At 46.7% G+C, this 19,003-nt stretch overlaps 1 protein-coding gene across 2 annotated transcripts in view; it reads right to left on the minus strand.

Moving 5' to 3' along the window:
* The window catches only part of LOC135909351 (alkaline phosphatase-like), a 205,840-nt gene that overhangs the window by 14,451 nt on the left and 172,386 nt on the right, over nucleotides 1–19,003 (minus strand). For both annotated transcript variants that reach the window (XM_065441300.2, XM_065441301.2), the window contains exon 4: nucleotides 6,341–6,533. In XM_065441300.2, coding sequence (XP_065297372.1) covers nucleotides 6,341–6,533 — 193 coding nt within the window. The remainder of the gene's footprint in view (nucleotides 1–6,340; nucleotides 6,534–19,003) is intronic.

Consider the following 19,003-nt stretch of genomic DNA (forward strand, 5'->3'; position numbering starts at 1 on the left):
AACAATGGTGCCGAAATTTACCAAATTTTCGAAAACGCTTATAAAGGATGCACTAAAGTAAAGCGTAGTTTTCAAGTGGGTTCAGCGTTTTCGGGATGGCGGTGACGAAACAAAGAACGTTGCAAGACCAGGCCGCCCCACCACCTCGTGCGAAGGTGAAAACATTGATCGTGTGCATTTCATTATACTGAATTACCACCGAATCATCATCATCATCAGCCTGGTTACGCCCACTGCAGGGCAAAGGCCTCTCCCATATTTCTCCAACAACCCCGGTCATGTACTAATTGTGGCCACGCCGTCCCTGCAAACTTCTTAATCTCATCCGCCCACCTAACTTTCTGCCGCCCCCTGCTACGCTTCCCTTCCCTTGGGATCCAGTCCGTAACCTTTAATGAACATCGGTTATCTTCCCTCCTCATTACATGTCCTGTCCATGCCCATTTCCTTTTCTTGATTTCAACTAAGATGTCATTAACTCTCGTTTGTTCCCTGACCCAATCTGCTCTTTTCTTATCCCTTAACGCTACACCTATCATTATTCTTTCCATAGCTCGTTGCGTCGTCCTCAATTTGAGTAGAACTCTTTTCGTAAGCCTCCAGGTTTGTGCCCCGTAGGTGAGTACTGGTAAGACACAGCTGTTATATACTTTTCACTTGAGGGATAATGGCAACCTGCTGTTCATGATCTGAGAATGTCTGCCAAACGCACCCCAGCCCATTCTTATTCTCCTAATTATTTCCGTCTCATGATCCGGATCCGCCGTCACTACCTGCCCCAAGTAGGTGTATTCCCTTACGACTTCCAGTGCCTCGCTGCCTATTGTAAATTGCTGTTGTCTTCCGAGACTGTTAAACATTACTTTAGTTTTCTGCAGATTAATTTTTAGACCCACTCTTCTGCTTTGCCTCTCCAGGTCAGTGAGCATGCATTGCAATTGGTCCCCTGAGTTACTAAGCAAGGCAATATCATCAGCGAATCGCAAGTTACTAAGGTACTCTCCATTAACTTTTATCCCCAATTCTTCCCAATCCAGGTCTTTGAATACCTCCTGTAAACATGCTGTGAATAGCATTGGAGAGATCGTATCTCCCTGCCTGACGCCTTTCTTTATTGGGGTTTTGTTGCTTTTTTTGTGGAGGACTATGGTGACTGCGGAGCCGCTATAGATCTCTTTCAGTATTTTTACATACGGCTCGTCTACACCCTGATACCGTAATGCCTTCATGACTGCTGAGGTTTCGACAGAATCAAACACTTTCTCGTAATAAATGAAATCTATATGTAAGGGTTGGTTATACTCCGCAGATTTCTCTATCACCTTATTGATAGTGTGAATATGGTCTATTGTTGAGTAGCCCTTACGGAATCCTGCCTGGTCCTTTGCTTAACAGCAGTCTAAGGTGTTCCTAATTCTATTTGCGATTACCTTAGCAAATAGCTTTTAGGCAACTGACAGTAAGCTGATCGGTCTATAATATTTCAAGTCTTTGGCGTCCCCTTTCTTGTGGATTAGGATTATGTTAGCGTTCTTACAAGGTTCCGGTACGGTCGAAGTCATGAGGCGTTGCCTATACAGGGTGGCCAGTTTCTCTAAACAATCTGCCCACCATCCTTCAACAAACCTTCTGTTACCTGATCCTCCCCAGCTGCCTTCCCCCTTTGCACATCTCCTAGGGCTTTCTTGACTTCTTACGGCGTTAGTTGTGGGATTTCGAATTCCTCTAAACTATTCTCTTCCATTATCATCGTGGGTGCCACTTGTACTGTATAAATCTCTATAGAACTCTTCAGCCACTTGAACTATTTCATCCATATTAGTAATGATATTTGCGGGTTTGTCTCTCAACGCCAACATTTAATTCTTGCCTATTCCTAGTTTCTTCTTCACTGTTTTTAGGCTTCCTCCATTCCTGAGAGCATGTTCAATTCTATCCATATTATACTTCCTTATGTCAGCTTTCCTACGCTTGTTGATAAACTTGGAAAATCCTGCCAGTTCAATTCTAGCTGTAGGGTTAGACGCTTTCATACATTGACGTTTCTTGATCAGATCTTTCGTCTCCTGCGACAGCTTACTGGTATCCTGTCTAACGGAGTTACCACCGACTTCTACTGCACACTCCTTAATGGTTCCCACAATATTGTCGCTCACTGCTTCAACACTAAGGTCCTCTTCCTGAGTTAAAGCCGAATACCTGCTCTGTAGCTTGATCTGGAATTCCTCCATTTTCCCTCTTACCGCTAACTCGTTGATCGGCTTCTGATGTACCAGTTCCTTCCATTCCCTCCTCAGGTCTAGGCTAATTCGAGTTCTTACCATCCTATGGTCACTGCAGCGCACCTTGCCGAGCACGTCCACATCTTGTATGATGCGTGGTTAGCGCCGAATATAAAGTCTATTTCATTTCTAGCCTCGCAGTTCGGGCTCCTCTGCGTCCACTTTCGGCTATCCGGCTTGCGAAAGAAGGTATTCATTATCCGCATATTATTCTGTTCTGCAAACTACTAATAAATCTCCCTTGCTATTCCTAGTGCCTTTGCCATATTCCCCCACTGATTTGTCTCCAGCCTGCTTCTTGCATAACTTGGCATTGCAGCCGCCCATCAGTATAGTGTATTTTCTTTTCACTCTACCCTTCGCCGATTCCACGTCTTCATAGAAGCTTTCGACTTCCTGGTCATCGTGACTGCATGTAGGGGCGTAGGCCTGTACGACCTTCATTTTGTACCTCTTATGTTTCACAACAAGACCTGCCACCTTTTTGTTAATGCCATAGAATTCCTGTATGTTACAAGCTATGTTCTTATTAATCAGGAATCCGGCTCCTAGTTCTCGTCTCTCCGCTAAGCCCCGGTAGCACAGGACTTGCCCACTTTTTAGCGCTGTATATGGTTCTTTTGGCCTCCTAAATTCACTGAGCCCTATTATATCCGATTTACTGCCTTCTAATTCCTCCAATAGCACTGCTAGACTCGCCTCACTAGATAACGTTCTAACGTTAAACGTTGCCAGGTTCAGATTCCGATGGCGGCCTTTCCGGATCCAGGGATTCTTAGCTTATATAACGCTCGTAATTTCGTCCTTAGTCATAAGGAGTCGTAATTTTATCGTCCTTATGCTGGCGTCATCATGCCACCATGTCATTCCACGGCCGTCATCGCACTATCGTCAGCAGAAGCACGTGGAGCAACGTAAGCGTGAACATCAATATACTTAAGAGAGAAGTTTAGCTCGGGCGCAACTGCAATGGCGCCTATTCAAATACATCTAAAACAGAGAAATGCTTTTCTGAGACAAGCCCTTGACCGCTAGCAATGAAATGTGTTGCATTTCAGAAGGAAAGCTGAATTCTAGTGAACGTTTCAGTGGAATATTGATTTATTTTGGGACGGATTCATTTTACGAAAATTGCCGGAAATCCCTCAGACAAAAAATATATACATGTACCAGCACGAAGTGTACAAATCCGTAACTCTGCCCCAATAACAAATATCGCAATACTATAAACTGTGTTTGTGAGAACGTCAAAAGTACACAAATCTGATACATTTATTTGTATTTTATATGAATTATTAACGATATTTGCAAGGATGTTGCAAAAGCCCTACTCAGATTATAGTGGTGTAATTGAGAGCCATGTGTAATGCACCAATTTTGTCCGACACCTAAAGACCGGCAGTAGATGCACTGCCAGAGGATGTGATTCAAATCGTGGGCTGTGCAGTACTGATGGTGATGAGCGGTGGTTTTAGGCGCTAGTGCGTAGTATTAGTCCACGAATTCAACACGCATACGTGCTGCTAAGGGACATAATTAGCGGCATGAAAGACACATGGCCGAACTTTCTAATATGAGTCTATAGCCGATCCGATTTGGTTGTTTCGTTGCTGATTTCTTTTTACAGTGTAAGGCGTTATGGGCTCATTCCAATATCCGTTTCAGTTGGTGACGTAGTCCGCCGCCACCTGTGTCGGTCGCAGCTATCGCCAAGAATGAGAAAAAATACGCCGTTCACGTCGGCATTGAACCAGAGCCCTCTGCGCGGGAGTCAGCTACTCTACCCCTGAGCTTGTTAGCTGCCGCGGAAAGATGTCTTATACCACCATCCTACCACGTGAGGAGTCACTCGGTGTGAGATTGGCGACACATAGCGTCGGTAAATGTGGACTTCGTCTTTCAGTTGCATGTTATTGTGCCAGGTGGCACGCCTTGTAACATTTACATAGCTTGCGATGCAACGCGGATAGAGAAGCTTCGAAAAAAAAAATTAATTGGGTTAAATACAAGTATGCTTGTATAGAAAATATGTATAAGATACCTGAATAACTAAGCAGGTTAGGCGACTGTTACCGCCCGTTTCGTAGGCGATGCCAATAAAGCATCATCATCGGCAACAGCGTCGTGTCCTGCCAATCGCCCCGCGGTGTGAGATGCGCGCCGCGTGGCGCCGATACACGCAATATTTGCATTGCAGTGGCGTTGTATTCCACCAGGTGCCAAGACATGTAGCAGTTCCATCGCATCGTGCACGTGTGAATGAATACGACATGTACGCCACGCGGTACGCGTTACAGCGCCTCCTCGAATGGTGTCAACTGCTTCTGAAGAACTTAATCGTAATGCTACGCGCGCGGCTGCAACGAGGCAACGTCGGACTCAGCTGTGCAGACAGCCGCACAAGTCGCCGCTTGACGGGCAGCGGACAGTTCGGTTAGTTCTCGTGAAAACGACGCGAAGACCCTGTGGTGCGCGCTGTCGAAAGTGGAGCGCCTACGGAGCCGCTGCTCCAGCTTACGCTGTCACTGTGCCGCGCAGAGCTGTTACTTTTTTTCCCCTTAGAACGGCATTATTGCATCCTTGCTCTCCGAATCTTCAATGTAGTATCTTTAGGTACGCCGCTGCGAGGAATTGAAATCTGATCTGCTTCTGTTCGGGCGTAGTTACGAGTTGGAGTGACAAGAAAAGCTGTGTGCGCTGCGCGTGCTTAACAGCGACTTCTACGCCTACTGCACCATGCGCTTTAGAAATGTCCAGACAACTTTTCCCTAGGCGTCCTTGAATTGCCCCATATTAAATAATAAGGTCGCTCGATCACCTCGACACAAAGGCCACGGAATCGCGCGGCTTACGACAAGATTATGAAGTACACATTTAAGATACGCCAGAGAAGAACACCAAACATTCTCGGAACAATTGCATTCAATCGAAGAAAAGAAAAAGGTTGGTTAGTAGACCAAAAAAATCAAGGCCAAATTTTGTTGTTGTTCTTGCTCGGAAACTTGACCGCCTGCAGATCAGTGCGCTGTCACAGATTTCAAACTAATTCGAGCATTCGGACTGTTTTGATGCAAACGCATTCCTTCTCCGATGCCGATAAAGTGTTAATCAGGCGCGAACCCTCTCAAAATTCACTGAGAGACAGCGTAAGCTCGGGCCGGAACTTAAAGGAAAGCTTTAGCTCGGCGAGTTCTAGCTGAGAACATGGGAACGGCGAAATTGTTGTTCTCAGTAACTACTGCACCTAATCTTTAAAACTGTGTGGCATTCGAAAGGGCAAGGAAATTATACCTGTAAGAAGTGGATTTTGAATTTAGGTGATATTTGTTTTTATTTCTGAAAAATTCTAAAGAAGTACTCCAGTATGAAGTTCACAATTCTGTCTCTCAGAAACGAAATAAAAAAAAGCGATATCGCCATTATGCAAACTGCACCTAATCATGCATCATTCTAAACATTTCAAAGGACTGATTAGGTCCTTTGAAACACCCTTCTCAATTTTTTATCAATTTCAGCTAAACTGTATATTCATATATCACATTTGCCGCATGACTAGGAGAGCGATATGTTTTTAGTTCCCGAGTTAATAGTATTAATAAACTTCGCCTTTCTCTACCGTTCGAACTTTCGGCGCTTCTTTAAGAGATTGTGGGTCTAAAACCAAACTTCTGCTAGAATTTTCAGAATTTAGCTTTCTCTCTCAAGTGCAGCAAATGCAATGAAAATTGGTCCAGTGGTTGCTTCAGAACCATTCCTGCTTTTTACATCCATTTGAATAGGGAAGTCGGAATCATCTCTGAGCTAAAAAGCTTCCTCTTAAGGGCAGCGTCACCACCTGCACTTCGAATTTGCGTCTTTACCTACTTGGCATGGCCCTGTGGCGGTAATGTCTATTTTAGTATCGCTTAAACAGGATTTACTGATATAGCATAAACTTGTATTCCTACTTAAAGCCGCTTTAATAACTATGGTTCTCGAAGAAGGTTATCTGATGCTTTAACTGCTTAGCTAGCAAAAAAAAAAGAAAAGCCTGTGCCACGTATGTTCTCAGTACTCACCGAGCAGGAAATCAGTCTTTCCAGGCATGACAGAGAGCAGCTGCTGCCGGTTCCACACGTAGCTGGCATTTCCCTCCTTGGACCTTGCCTCCTGCCATTCTTTGATCAGGTCTTTGCCATCCTCGCGCATGCCATCTTTGCCTTCCTCGTCTTTGGTGGCGCGGAACATCTTCCTTCCACCACCAAGGATCACCTGATAAGGGAAAGATAATATCGCGGAAAGCTCACTACGAATGCTGCAGGGAATCTCAAGAAAACGATCTCTGCGGATTTTAGCGCAGTCGACGCGGTTTCAGAAAAAGAATACTGCGGGAATCTTCTGCGTGTTGGTATGTCATATTTCACTGCACAGCGTGAGAGAGAGAGAGAAAGAGCCTGATGGAGGCTGAATAATGTCATATGCACGTAATACCCTGCACCAATGAAGAAAAGACATTAGGCGGACCATCAATTCACCAAATTATGCCGCTGTTTATTCATCTGTCGGCTTCAGTTCACCGTCCTTGATGACCTCGAGTCATGTGTTTCTTTTTGTGCGCATCTTGTCTGAGTCTTCCCTACAAACGCACTCATTTAATTATTCTTAACGCTGTGTCGGCTTTTTTACTTGTGATCGCTTTTTTTCGTTCCCTTTCCTTGATTCAGGGGCTCAAAGCAGTCAAGAATCCCTCCCTAAAAAGAATTCATAACTACGCCACTGCTTTGAATAGCATTACATCTGACTACTCACTGAACTCGTCGCTCATTGCTCGTATTCACCAAAGAGTGACACTTGTCCCAGTCAGCGGAGAGAACTGCAATGTAGACAATATAAAGACAGCAATTCGTTGTGCACCCTATTTCAGCCTCCTCTCGTCATCTTCCCAGCTGAAAATCGGTGTCGTACAAGACAAGAAATGGTACAAAATGTCTATGAAAGACGAAGTTTATGCGGAGACAACCAAATTCCAGCAATTCAACAACCAAACGTCTTACGGAGAAGATATTTGCTTCGTAGAAGTCCCAGCTTGTGCCTCACAAAAGAGTGGATCGCTGTGTTTTTGCGACACACAAGCCAGAAATAGGGAGGGGCAAAAATAGGCAGAGACAGGCAGGAATGTTAGTCAGTCTAAGCACCGACTGGATTCACTTTGCTGGGGAAATGGGTACAAGGAATAAAGGTGACATAAGGAAACAAAAATAAAGAGAGAAGATACAAAATAGCGCGATGCAACGCACAACTTTCAAAGTCAGTGGCAGAGTTCACAACTCCTTAAGAATATGAGCAGTGCATTTAAGGTATTGAGTGCCGAAATATGTTTAGGCCACTGTGCTAGGACTTTTTCGTCCGTCAAGAGGCGATTGTCCACTTTTTCGAGTGCCGTCGCGACCACTTTTTTGCCAAACTGTAACGGGGACAGTCACAGAGGAGGTGCTTTATGGCCTCCTCACAGCTGCAGTTGTCGGAAGCGGGGCTGTAGGCCCCTCCATTGCGAAAGGAGTATGCATACGTGAATGCCACGCCGAGACACAGGCACCACGGAAGTGTTGCTTTCGCTCGTGGTTTCCCTGCGGAAAAACAGACAAATGTCGATCCAGTCTGTGGAGACTTGCGCTGGTAAATCCACTTGCGTTCCACAGTGTCAGTGTGAGCTTGCACGTGATCAACAGAAACCTAGAGGCTGGGTCTGCTCTCGACAATGGCACTGGTGTACAACGTACATTGTCGTGGGCTGATCGGGAAGCGTGATCATCACTGTCGTTACCATAGATTTCGCTGTGACCAGGTATTCAATGAATGATAAGCGATGTTGTGCCCCTTGCGTGATTGTAAAGTAGCAAAATGTCCGACAGAATAGCAGCTCGGGCTTGTTGGTTTTCCATCCTTGTGTTAACAGCGCAAAACGCAGACGAGACACGAGACGAGAAGACGACACCACAAGCGCTGACTTTCAACAACGTTTATTTAAAAGAAACACAGCTTCTTATACCATTGCCCACACGTGTCGCAGTCACGTGATCGCACATCACGTGAAACATGCACTTCTTTCTTTTTTCACTCAAGATAGTAGTTGTACGTGCAAATCTCAAGTTCTTTTTTTTTTGCCAGTAACTATAGGACGGCGTGCCAACGCATTGGTCACGAAGTCTGGTACTCTCGGCTGCCTCAATAACCTGCCCAACCAGCTGGTCATTGTGTTTCTTCAGCACTTCACAGCGTGGGAATTCTGCGTCGCAAGCTTTAGAGGGGCAATCCCTGACATGGATACCTAGATGGATACACGGATACATACATGGATACCTAGGGAGGAAGACTGCCCGAATAGCTCCTCGGTAGTCCGTGATTGAACGGGGACAGCTGACATTGGAGAGCTGCCTTTGAGACACAACAGATTGACCAGAACTGTGATGATTTCTGACGAATAAACTCCCGAACAGTACGGCTAGCTGTGAGTTGTGCAGCCATCTATGATGTAACTGAGATGTCTTGAATTGGACGATGAGAGATCTTACGGCAGTTACCGCAGCTCCAGCTGATCTTGTGAAGAAAACGGAACCCTCTATGTGAACGTGGAGGTGTTCACTGTGCTTCCCATGCAGGAATAAAAGTATGCTTTTTTTAGGACAACGGATGACATCTTTCTTTTCGTTTTGATGCCGCCAGAAATGACAAGGGCGTGGAGCGGGTGCATCTACCACAGACGTAGGGATTGTCGTGCTGCAGGCTTGAAATTCTAGGGGACATTTTGGCGGCAATAATTCTACTAAACACTGAAAGTGGTCTAGAGGCAGAAATGGAGGCGAGATCATGCGGTGGGGGCCGGGTGAAGGGCCTGATGTGCATTTTTAAAGCGTCGACTTGAATGTACGTATTGATGGGGCAGCCATGCGCGATAGCTACTGGTGTTGCCGTGGATGCACACATGGGAAGGCCAATACATATTCGCAGAGCTCCGGCGTGAATTGTACAGACTGAAGGGCACAGAAGTTGGTCCGACCGGTCCCATCCAATACAGGCAAGCTATAGCGTAGAAGACCCAGGAACAGTGTGTTCGAGAGTTGCAGCATCGCTCTCACAGACGCACCCGCGACTTTCCCGCGAGAAATCAGAGGACATTAGTGACTATGACTAGCTTTTCCATTTCAGGTTGGAGACTTGTAGGCTCAAGGGGAAGTCATGATAGCATTTCAGCCAGAAAAGAAGGACACCAAGGACCACAGAGAGGAAATGAATTGTACTTACTAATTGAATTAAAAATAATGCAGCCAGTTGTTTTTTCAACCACTTTCATTTCCATTAATTTATCATTTCTTTTATTCAATTGTTAAGTACAAGTAATTTCCCCTATGTCGTCTTTTGGTGTCTTTAGTGGTTTAAGTGTGGTGCGTTTTCGTCGAAGTGGGTGGCTGTTCATTTTTCGGACGGCGTACGGTCTCATTGCTTTGCACGTGAAAGCGGCCATAAAGGACTTCTTGGTAAACACCTGCAGACCCCTGTTCGAATATAATGTGGCCACTTTTTGGAGTTGTGAGTGCACTTGGGGATGCGCCACTCGTGATGCCTAAATGCATATATATAGTGTCATAGAAAGAAATATAAACGGATTGCGGAAGGAAATCAACCAGATCAATGAGCGCAAGGTTAAATAGCATGGGGCTCAAGACAACGCTTTCTGGTACTCCACAGTACTTGATATCCTGTGATGTCGCAGCATCCTATGTTTACACAAGTAGTTAGTTACCTGTCCTTCAAGTAGCGGAATATTCACCAATAATAGGGCCACCTGGGCCGACATCGCCCAAGGTGCCTAGATGGCTGGATAAGTTAAGTTGTTGCGAGCGCCTTTATCGCCCGGGAAGAGCGCCTGTGCCAATCACCTTAGGCTTTTTTATGCTTGATGCACAAGACGAGGTCATTAACGTTGTCTAAAGAGTGTCCGCGTCGGAAGCCTGTAATAGCGTTAAGACATACGGCATAATGTTGATGTCACTCCAGACGGACCAGCACCATCTCTCCACCTTTCGTAGAGAACTGCCCAGTGCAATGAGACGATAAAATGCCTCGTCAAAGAATGATTTGAGTGTTTTGAGCAACCAGACGAATCGGCTTGAAATCCGTGGAGGAAGAAAGACTCCATCACGCCATGGATTGTTGTACACATCCAGGAGATATTGATGGGTATGATGAGATGTACTCTCCCACGTTGCGTTAACGCCAAGTCGACGTCTAGAACTGGATCCCGTCCAACACTGTATTCGAGGGAGCGAGCCTTGCACGTGGCAGTACACGCGCTCGAGCGTGAAACCATGAGGTGGCCGGTGCCGCACGTGCAGTGAAGAAAAACAGGAGCACACGTCAGCAAAGGCAGACGGGGCTGAGAAGCGGTGCAAGGAAGACGCGTTAGCTTGGGTAGGACGTCGACGATCGGGATGCCAAGAGCTGTCGGAGGAAGCCAGTGGAGCGCCGACGCACGCGATGACCTCGAAAACGCACGTATTCCGCTCCTATCACCCAGCCGACGAACAAACGTCTACGGGAGCTCGCCTGCCGTCTTATCTCGTGCAAATCATGGGGCGACGCAGTGATGTCAACTCCGTGTAACGCCAAACTGTGAGCGTGCTTTGGAGGCACCAAAGTGCAACATATATACGCGGGCTAATCAAAGTTTTTCCCCCTACTTTTTATTCGCCAAAATAAGGTACATGCAGGTAGTTACAAATATACGTACTATTTTACGTATCTTACATTATTTTATCCACATAGTCCCCACACTGGTTCAGACATTTGTCTCATCGCAGCCCTAAATTTGAGTTGCCCATGTGGTAGGATTCATCCGGCTGACTGCGCAACCACCGTCGGACTGCTGTTTTGGCTACACGAAAGACTCACGACACCATCACTTCACACTGCTCAAAGCGAGACACTATTCCCCGTAAGCGGGCTGGAATTCCCTGTGGATTTCAATGGGCATTTGTCCTTTGCTCCATAGAAAACGAATCACACTTCGTTGCTTTTACGCCGCGGACGTGTGAAGCCAAACCGTCATCTTCAACAACTAACAGCAGTGCCGTGCAGCGGCGTTACCGGCAGATAAGGCCGGGACGATCCAAGAAAGGTCCGCCGCTGTGAACTGATATGTGGACTTCACATTTACAGTCGTACTTTGCGTAAACAAATCGGTGCAAAATCTTTCTGATTCGCCCTCGTACTACATAGAGTGTATATTTTACACCGTGGGAAGTACGAACACTTTGTGTAGACAATTATCTATTCTCCTCGTGTGCCCTATGCTTTTTGTGCTTGTAAATGTCATATTAAGATGCGTATACGCATTTATATGCCCATCCAACGAGGACACCTGTCCGCGAAATAACAGAAATCCCTATAAAGAAATTAATGTGCAAACATTGTTTCTATGAAGGCTTTGTTGAATTATTTGGTGATGGTGGAATAAAAGCAGTCTCTAGAACCACACCTAGAAGCGACATGGTACATTGGATACATAAGAAAAATCCACATTTTGCGAAAATCAATGCCAAACACGCTGCATCGCCGTTGCGTTTCGGTGGTGGCGGGATGCGTCTTCTCGTTCTAGCCTTCCTTCACCGGCAAAAATGCCACCGATCTATTGGGGCTCATCGGCTTTACGTCGCGCAACACAGACAGACAAGCAGTCCATGACTTGATAAGGATGATACGGAGTGAGGAGGGGTTATAGGGGTCTTATTACGCCTGATAGTGGTTCGACGCAGATGGATAAGGAGCTAAAGAGCGATAAGGGCTTGTAATGATCAGATCAATTCTGACAATGTTAATAAGCACTGATAACGCTTGATAAGGGTCGGATCAAGTCCGATGAGGTTGATAAGGACCGATAATAAATAAGAGTGAGATCATGTCCGACAAGGTTGATAAGGACAGATAAGGGTTGATAAGCATTGGATCGATTGCGCTAAGATAGATACCAACCGATAATACATGATAAGGGTCCGATCGAGTTCGATAAGGTTGATTACAACCGGTGAGGGCTGATAATGGTCGGATCTAGCGCGATAAGGCTGATAACGACTGAAAGGGCTGAAAACTTTATACTTGTCGGGTCGCGTTTAATAATATTGATAATGACACAGGGCTGCATGGATTGGAGATCAGCAAGCGGCACATTGGTTATGCATACCTAGACAACTCCCACGGGAGCTTCTGCGTGAATTTTTGTCGTCAAATAGAGGTTTGGGGCAGTGCTTGTCACTGTTCCTTCCTTGTTGCCCTCGAAGACGTCTCTGGCTCTTGCAATTAGGCTTGCTCTCTGAACCAAATCTTAACATCAGGCTACTGAACGAGGTTACCAAGAGCCGCGTATGTAACACCAGCCCACGCGATGAGGAACTTCTGCACGCTTTCAACACCACTTCCGACTCATAGATGTAAAATGGTAATTTAATTATCACCTCCTAATTTAATTATTTGATTGCTCATTGATTTCTACGCAGCAGTACATCAGTATCGGTAAACCTAGCGTTGATTTCTGCGTAGCAGTAGATAAGTACCGGTAAAGCTAGCGAGCGCAGGCTAAACGTGTTACAAGCACCTAACAAAGGCTTAATTAGCGCCCAATCAACGGTTTAATGAATATTAAGCAAGGACTAACGCGGAGACAAAGGTTAGTTCGCATTAAATAACTAATATTAGATAAAAAAAATCAAAGCGCCTTTCTTAAACAAAGATCGTTGAACGCGAAGCTTTCCCCCGATGAAAACTGTATCAAAATGTAAAGCCAACGACCACGCAACGAACCTAAGAAATCCTGAGCGACCCGTGGTTATGCTTATGTGAATAGATTAGATTGCTTCTTTACTATTGTACATTTTGAACGTTGAAGTTTAATAAAGACACATTTCGTTAAGTTTAATATCCTTTATTTTAGATCACGTAGCCGTTGATTACATGCACCGAATCACCCTTTCACGAACGACTCTACACTTGCACATTATTGCCCTGTGATCACTGTGGTCGATAGTCAGACGCTCTGCCATCGTAACGTGACATCAATGCACGAACAGTGTTGCGTCGCGGGTCTCCGTAACATCCTCACTTTCAACGAGTAGCGATCTAGCACGAAACTCACGATCCATTTGCCGTGTTCTTTCGCCACATCGATGCTAAAGTCACCGTACACGAGTACCGGCGCACTATGCCGCTTTAAGGTCTTCATCATTTCGAACGTTTCCGCGTCACAACGAGCCGTGTTCGGTCTAATGTACACGCTGACGATCACAAGACTCGACTGCCCAAGCATCTCCCACATGGCTTCTGCGTGCCGTTGCCGATACACGGGATCGGCCTTACGGGCACGACCGCGCTCACCCTTACGTTCGCGTAAGGCAGCCTTTTCTTCTGCCATGCGCTGCACCCGCGACCTAGCCATGGTGACGGCCGGGAATGCATTGCGTGACGCGCGTAATGCAATGCAGATATATACAGTGCGTCTGGGTAGCGTGGCGGTCAACCATCTTTCTTTAAGAAATGGACTTTGAGTTTATTTCAGATCGTAATACGAGCCAGTGTTCATGCGCACTTGCTGTCTCCAATAAGCAGGGAAACTCAGTTATTCCCGACAGGGGTGGAGTCATGCCTAGCAGACGCAACTTGCGCTACCGGTGAACATTGTGCCTATGCGCTGCTCTTGCTGAACTCGTCGATTCGGGCCGTTATCAAGCACTGACCGGCCGGCCAGTCGACGCTAGTGCGGTACTGCGAATGTAAACTGTAGTGTTCTACGTAATGGTGTAAGTTGGGTTTCCTGCAGTGTGTTTTTGGCGCTCAGGGACGAATCAGTAAGACAAAGAAAGCTTCGCTTTAAAAGATCCACCAACCTGTTCAAATGGCATGTAAAAGCCTTATCGGCTGATATGGGCAATGGGTAGTCCACTCCATAGAAAAGTTGTATTTGAAGCCTTCCTATTCCAGAAAAAAGTGGTTTCTAAGCAATAGCCTCCCCAACTCCCACCCTAGAGTGCTTCTAGTGCATCAACCGGGATGCAGGAATAGCAGTGGGAACCATGGGCCAATATAATTAACATGCGTTTGTTCCAAGCCGTTCAAAAACATCGTGCTCCAGCCAACACATGGAATTCGCGAGGCAGCAGAAGCTTTCTACATCAAGGAGTCGTGATTCCGACATCGTCTCCTTGACTGTCACAAAGATCGTCAAAATCATATATATTGTGACACTCTTACCTGCGTGCCAGGTTTACGGCTCAACAGGATGTGGGGCATCCAAGACAAGCGAAAAGGAGGAGACGACGTGTGGCTGGCTAGCTCAATCTCGACAGGCACTCAGCTGATCAAGGCCGTCGCGACTAACTGTTTGACGTATTAATAAACGTCTTTTTTGAGCGTAACAAAGTGGTGGAGGCACGGGGTACGCCACAAGGTGCTACGGAGTCACAACATATAGAACTTCACCGAAACCCTCACCTTGCCGGCCTTTTACCAGCTACTTTCACCATGTCTCAGGAGGGAGGTGGAAAAAACTGGCGCCAGTGGTACCTGCTCATGGTTTAATGCCGGTTGTACCTGTGCAGAAATACATCGAACCACGCTTGTTCGCGGGAAAAGCGGGCAAAGATGTCGACGTGTGGTTGACGCACTACGCTACGGTGAGCCGCTACAACCATTGGGACTCTGTCACTCATCTTGAATATGTGGTACTGTTTCTGAGTGAGACAGCGTTAATGTGGTTAAAATCACGAAGACTCCCTAACAACGTGGGAGCGCTTCGTTGATGAAATAGGAAGGATTTCGACGACTCGTATGCCAAACAGGAGCGCGTGGAGCCTACACTAGCTCAAAGAGCTCAAGCTCCTGGAAAAACGTGCAGATGAGATAGAGGAGATGCTCAAGTTGTGCAAAATATTGAATTCATAGATGTCCGAGGGAGACCGAGTCGGACATCTCTTCAAACGAATTGCACAAGATGTCCACAATTTCCACGAACGCAGGGAAAACGTTGATTCCATCTCAGATGTCGTACGTCACTGTCGACCATTTGAAGCGCTGAAGACACGCCGCAATGCTCCAAAATTTGGATGACTGGCAAATGTGACAATGTGGCAATTGTGAGATCGTGCGCGAAGAACTGGTGCGACACGAGGTGCTTGCGTGCAACGTCATGCGGACAAGTTCTGCATATTCCCCGCAACAGACGGCGCTTGCAACACCATGTGTTTCGAGGCAGCCGTCGGTATGTGTCACACACGCCTACCACAGAGGAGCTCCATGGCTACATGAAGGCGCATTTACGCCCGATCAACGGCATGGAGAACGCCCTTGACCCGGAGGGTTTGCACGTAGGGTGAACGCTACTACTGTGCGGCAGGGTCAGCCACTTTACCCTGCTACACGACCCCCCACTTCTGATTGCTTCGAGGAGCAGTTCGTCGATCGTCGTTTACCCGTGCGCTAAAGCTGCGGGGACTTGGGTCAGACTTCCAGGGTCTGCAATCGCCGCCAACCACCGAGGTTCGAGTGCTCGACGATGTCTACGCGGTTCCACAATGCACTTGTTGAAACGTACTCGCCTTCCCGCACATACCCAGGAAGTGTTCCTCACTAGCACCTGGAGACGCTGCGAAACCGTTCTCCAGCATGCGATCGCAGCTTGACACTACCACTCGCTCCTCGCGTAAGCCGGTCACTGTCTCCACAGCGTCGCTACCCGTCGCCACCTCCGGAAATCTAGTCAGCGCGGCCGATAGAGGTGAGGTCGCTGAACAATCTTCGATCTCGAGAGAAATAACTCCACCCATGTGATGAAAAATGATGTTTCGCTGAGACCGTACCGATGCGTTTCGAGGAGTGAGTGGTGAGCTTTTGCATGATGTTTGGGTGAGCAATATGGACGTCATCTTGGCAGTCAAATGTTTAACGCAGAGTTTCCTGTTCTGCCTCGTTTTCCGCATAATGTAATCCTGGGCTTTTTTTTAAAACTATGTGGTGCCACTGCCGACTGCAGAAGGGGAGAAATTAGTCTAGGTACGAGCTTTTCGGCTGTATTTATGAAATACACTGAATCACAAAAGTGATTTGTGTGTACAGGGATACAGTTGTGCCTCCGTTATTTGCAACATGTGTTTCAGTCGTTCGGTTCCCTATCATCGACGGAACCCTTGACGCTACCATAGAGTCCATTCATTTATCTGCATCAAGAAGAACGTACTGATACCATATTGCAAGCTATCTGTTGTTCACCGAGGCACTAGCTTGTGAGCAGTGAATTATTCCAGTCAAAAATTCACTCAGCTCAAAGCAGCGTCGTGAAGGGGCGAATATTCTGCGAAAACATGCCGGACTGTGACTTTTCGCAGCAAGAGGAACCAGAATCACTTCCTCCTTCCCGTATACACCATCAGTGGCCATACTCGTGATTCTTGCGGTTATACCATAAACATTGGTTTACTGCACAAGTTAGAGAATAGACAGTTTACAACAACGTTTCTCGCCTTACACACGCTCAACGCAAGCACCTTCGCAGCACGTTACTGCGCGCGTCCCTCAAGACAAAGTATCGAACGCAAACATAATAAGGCGTTAGAAGAAAAATAATTAAATTATGGGGTTATACGTGCCTAATCCACTTTGATTAGGAGGCACGCCGTAGTGGGGAGACTCCGGAAATTTGGACCATCTGGAGTTCTTTAACGTGCACCTAAATCTAAGTACACGGGTGTTTTCGCATTTCGCCCCCATCGAAATGCGGCCGCCGTGGCCGGGATTCGATCCCGCGACCACTAAGTCGACTACTCAGTCCATAATTACTAAGTCATTAGAGGAAAGCGTGCCGTCTTGGGCCTGGTTCCCAACATACCCAAGCCAACAATCTATTAGGAACGATGCTGTCATTTCTATGCAAGGAGGTTATATACTTCAACTTCTGGAGTGCCAGACCCAGCCACCGCCTACGGGAGTGCGTGAAGCCACCGGCGGCCATTTTGCTAGAGAAAAAAGGACGCGGCTACAGTGCGTGGCCGCGTTATACGCGTAACGCTCCCTGCACTTGCTGTCTCGCGATGAAAAATAAAATTAAACCCCATTAGGAAGTACATCAGTCCGCCGTTTTGTGTCGCTGTTGAGGAAAACAAAATGTGTCATGGCGGTGGGAGCCTTGTGTTCTGTATATAATAATTTCGAGAACTGAAAAACAGTCACGCTTTCTGATTTCATCATTCAGTAACCTGCCGACTGCATCGGCAGTGTGATGCCTTTCTATCGATACCTGGTGGCGGCCCGTATTGGCAGCGAGATGACCTCGAAATATGGTAACGTTATGCTATTTCTTAAAAAAAAAATCACTGTATGTCTAAATGAGCGTTCAAGTCATTGATGATGGAGCTGTTGCTGCTTTAAAGTTAGGAATGAGCGATTTTGATTTAAACCTAGGAAACAAGAAAAAATAGAAAGGTAGGTCTCATTTTTGTGCATCGCTTCAATTTTAACCGAAAAGAGTCAGTGTGCATCGCTTCAGTTTTAACCGAAAAGAGTCAGTGAAAGCAAATTTCCAATTAAGCTAAGGCGACGACCTTCACGTGGCCGCAAACCCATATACGCTCTAATGAAAGTAGCCTGCCAAAGTTAAGGTCGAGTGTCCCCTAAGAACTCAAGCAATATTTACTTTTTTTCATTTCTGCGTCTGTTCTGCCTGCGTCTGCGACGAAACCGACAAGTGGGAAGGCAGATAAACCGAACGTGCTGAGGGGACGGGAAGCGCAACGGTAGCTCCCAAATGCAGAATGGTGCAAATACATGGGCTCGAATCCCAGTGGCTTGTTTGTGATGACAGGCTTTTGTTCTCTCTGGTGACGACGAAGCTCAGAATGAGGCGGCCGCCTGAGGACAACAGTCAGCGTAACAGAAAAAGCGGGCGCGCAACGTCACACCCTAAGCCGAAAGTGTATTCAAAGGAAATACAGTATGCTCCTGTCGAAAAACAGTAATGAATAACGAGCGGTGTTGTGGAGCGAGGCTGTAGACCGATAATGTCACCAAAGACAGGGCCACGCTCTTATCCCGTTGATCACCGGAAATGTACATCGACAGCATGTGAACTAGCGTGTAATTGATGCTTCACTAAGGTCATTGCGTGTTTGTGTTGTGTCTAGCACGAGCGAGTAATGTGAGAGTTGGCACTGGAGAGAAAGCGGTGAGCGAACGCCGCGAAAAGTACTTTAAGATAGCCATATTGAACGACGACGACGCCGGTTGGAAAAAGCCTGCGACTTCAGTTGCTAAGGTCGCCAGAAAGGCTTGAGTGGTAGCCTACCATTGGGCGTGTTTGGTAACAACAGCTATAGACACACTTTGCGGAAATAAACAGAAGAAAGAGGCCAAGTGAGTTCGACGGCCTTTTCGAGCTCTGACATAGTTTGAAAAATGAATGTGGTGAAGTATGATGCACAAAATAGTATATGCCAACCTAAGTTAATCAGCCCAGTCATACTTGCGCGACACGCCATTGTGGTCTGCCACCAGGAGATCATATAGTTGCGGCGATGACAGCTAACAGTGGGTGCTTCAGAATAATAACGAGCACGTCAGAGGCGTCCGAGGGACGTTTCTACGGTACAAGATCGCAACCCCTCCCCCCCCCCCCAAAAAAAAGAAAACGATAAGCTTGCTAATAGGGG

This window comes from Dermacentor albipictus, chromosome 1 (genome assembly GCF_038994185.2).
Source record: "Dermacentor albipictus isolate Rhodes 1998 colony chromosome 1, USDA_Dalb.pri_finalv2, whole genome shotgun sequence".
In the NCBI taxonomy this organism is placed as follows: Eukaryota; Metazoa; Arthropoda; class Arachnida; order Ixodida; family Ixodidae; genus Dermacentor; species Dermacentor albipictus.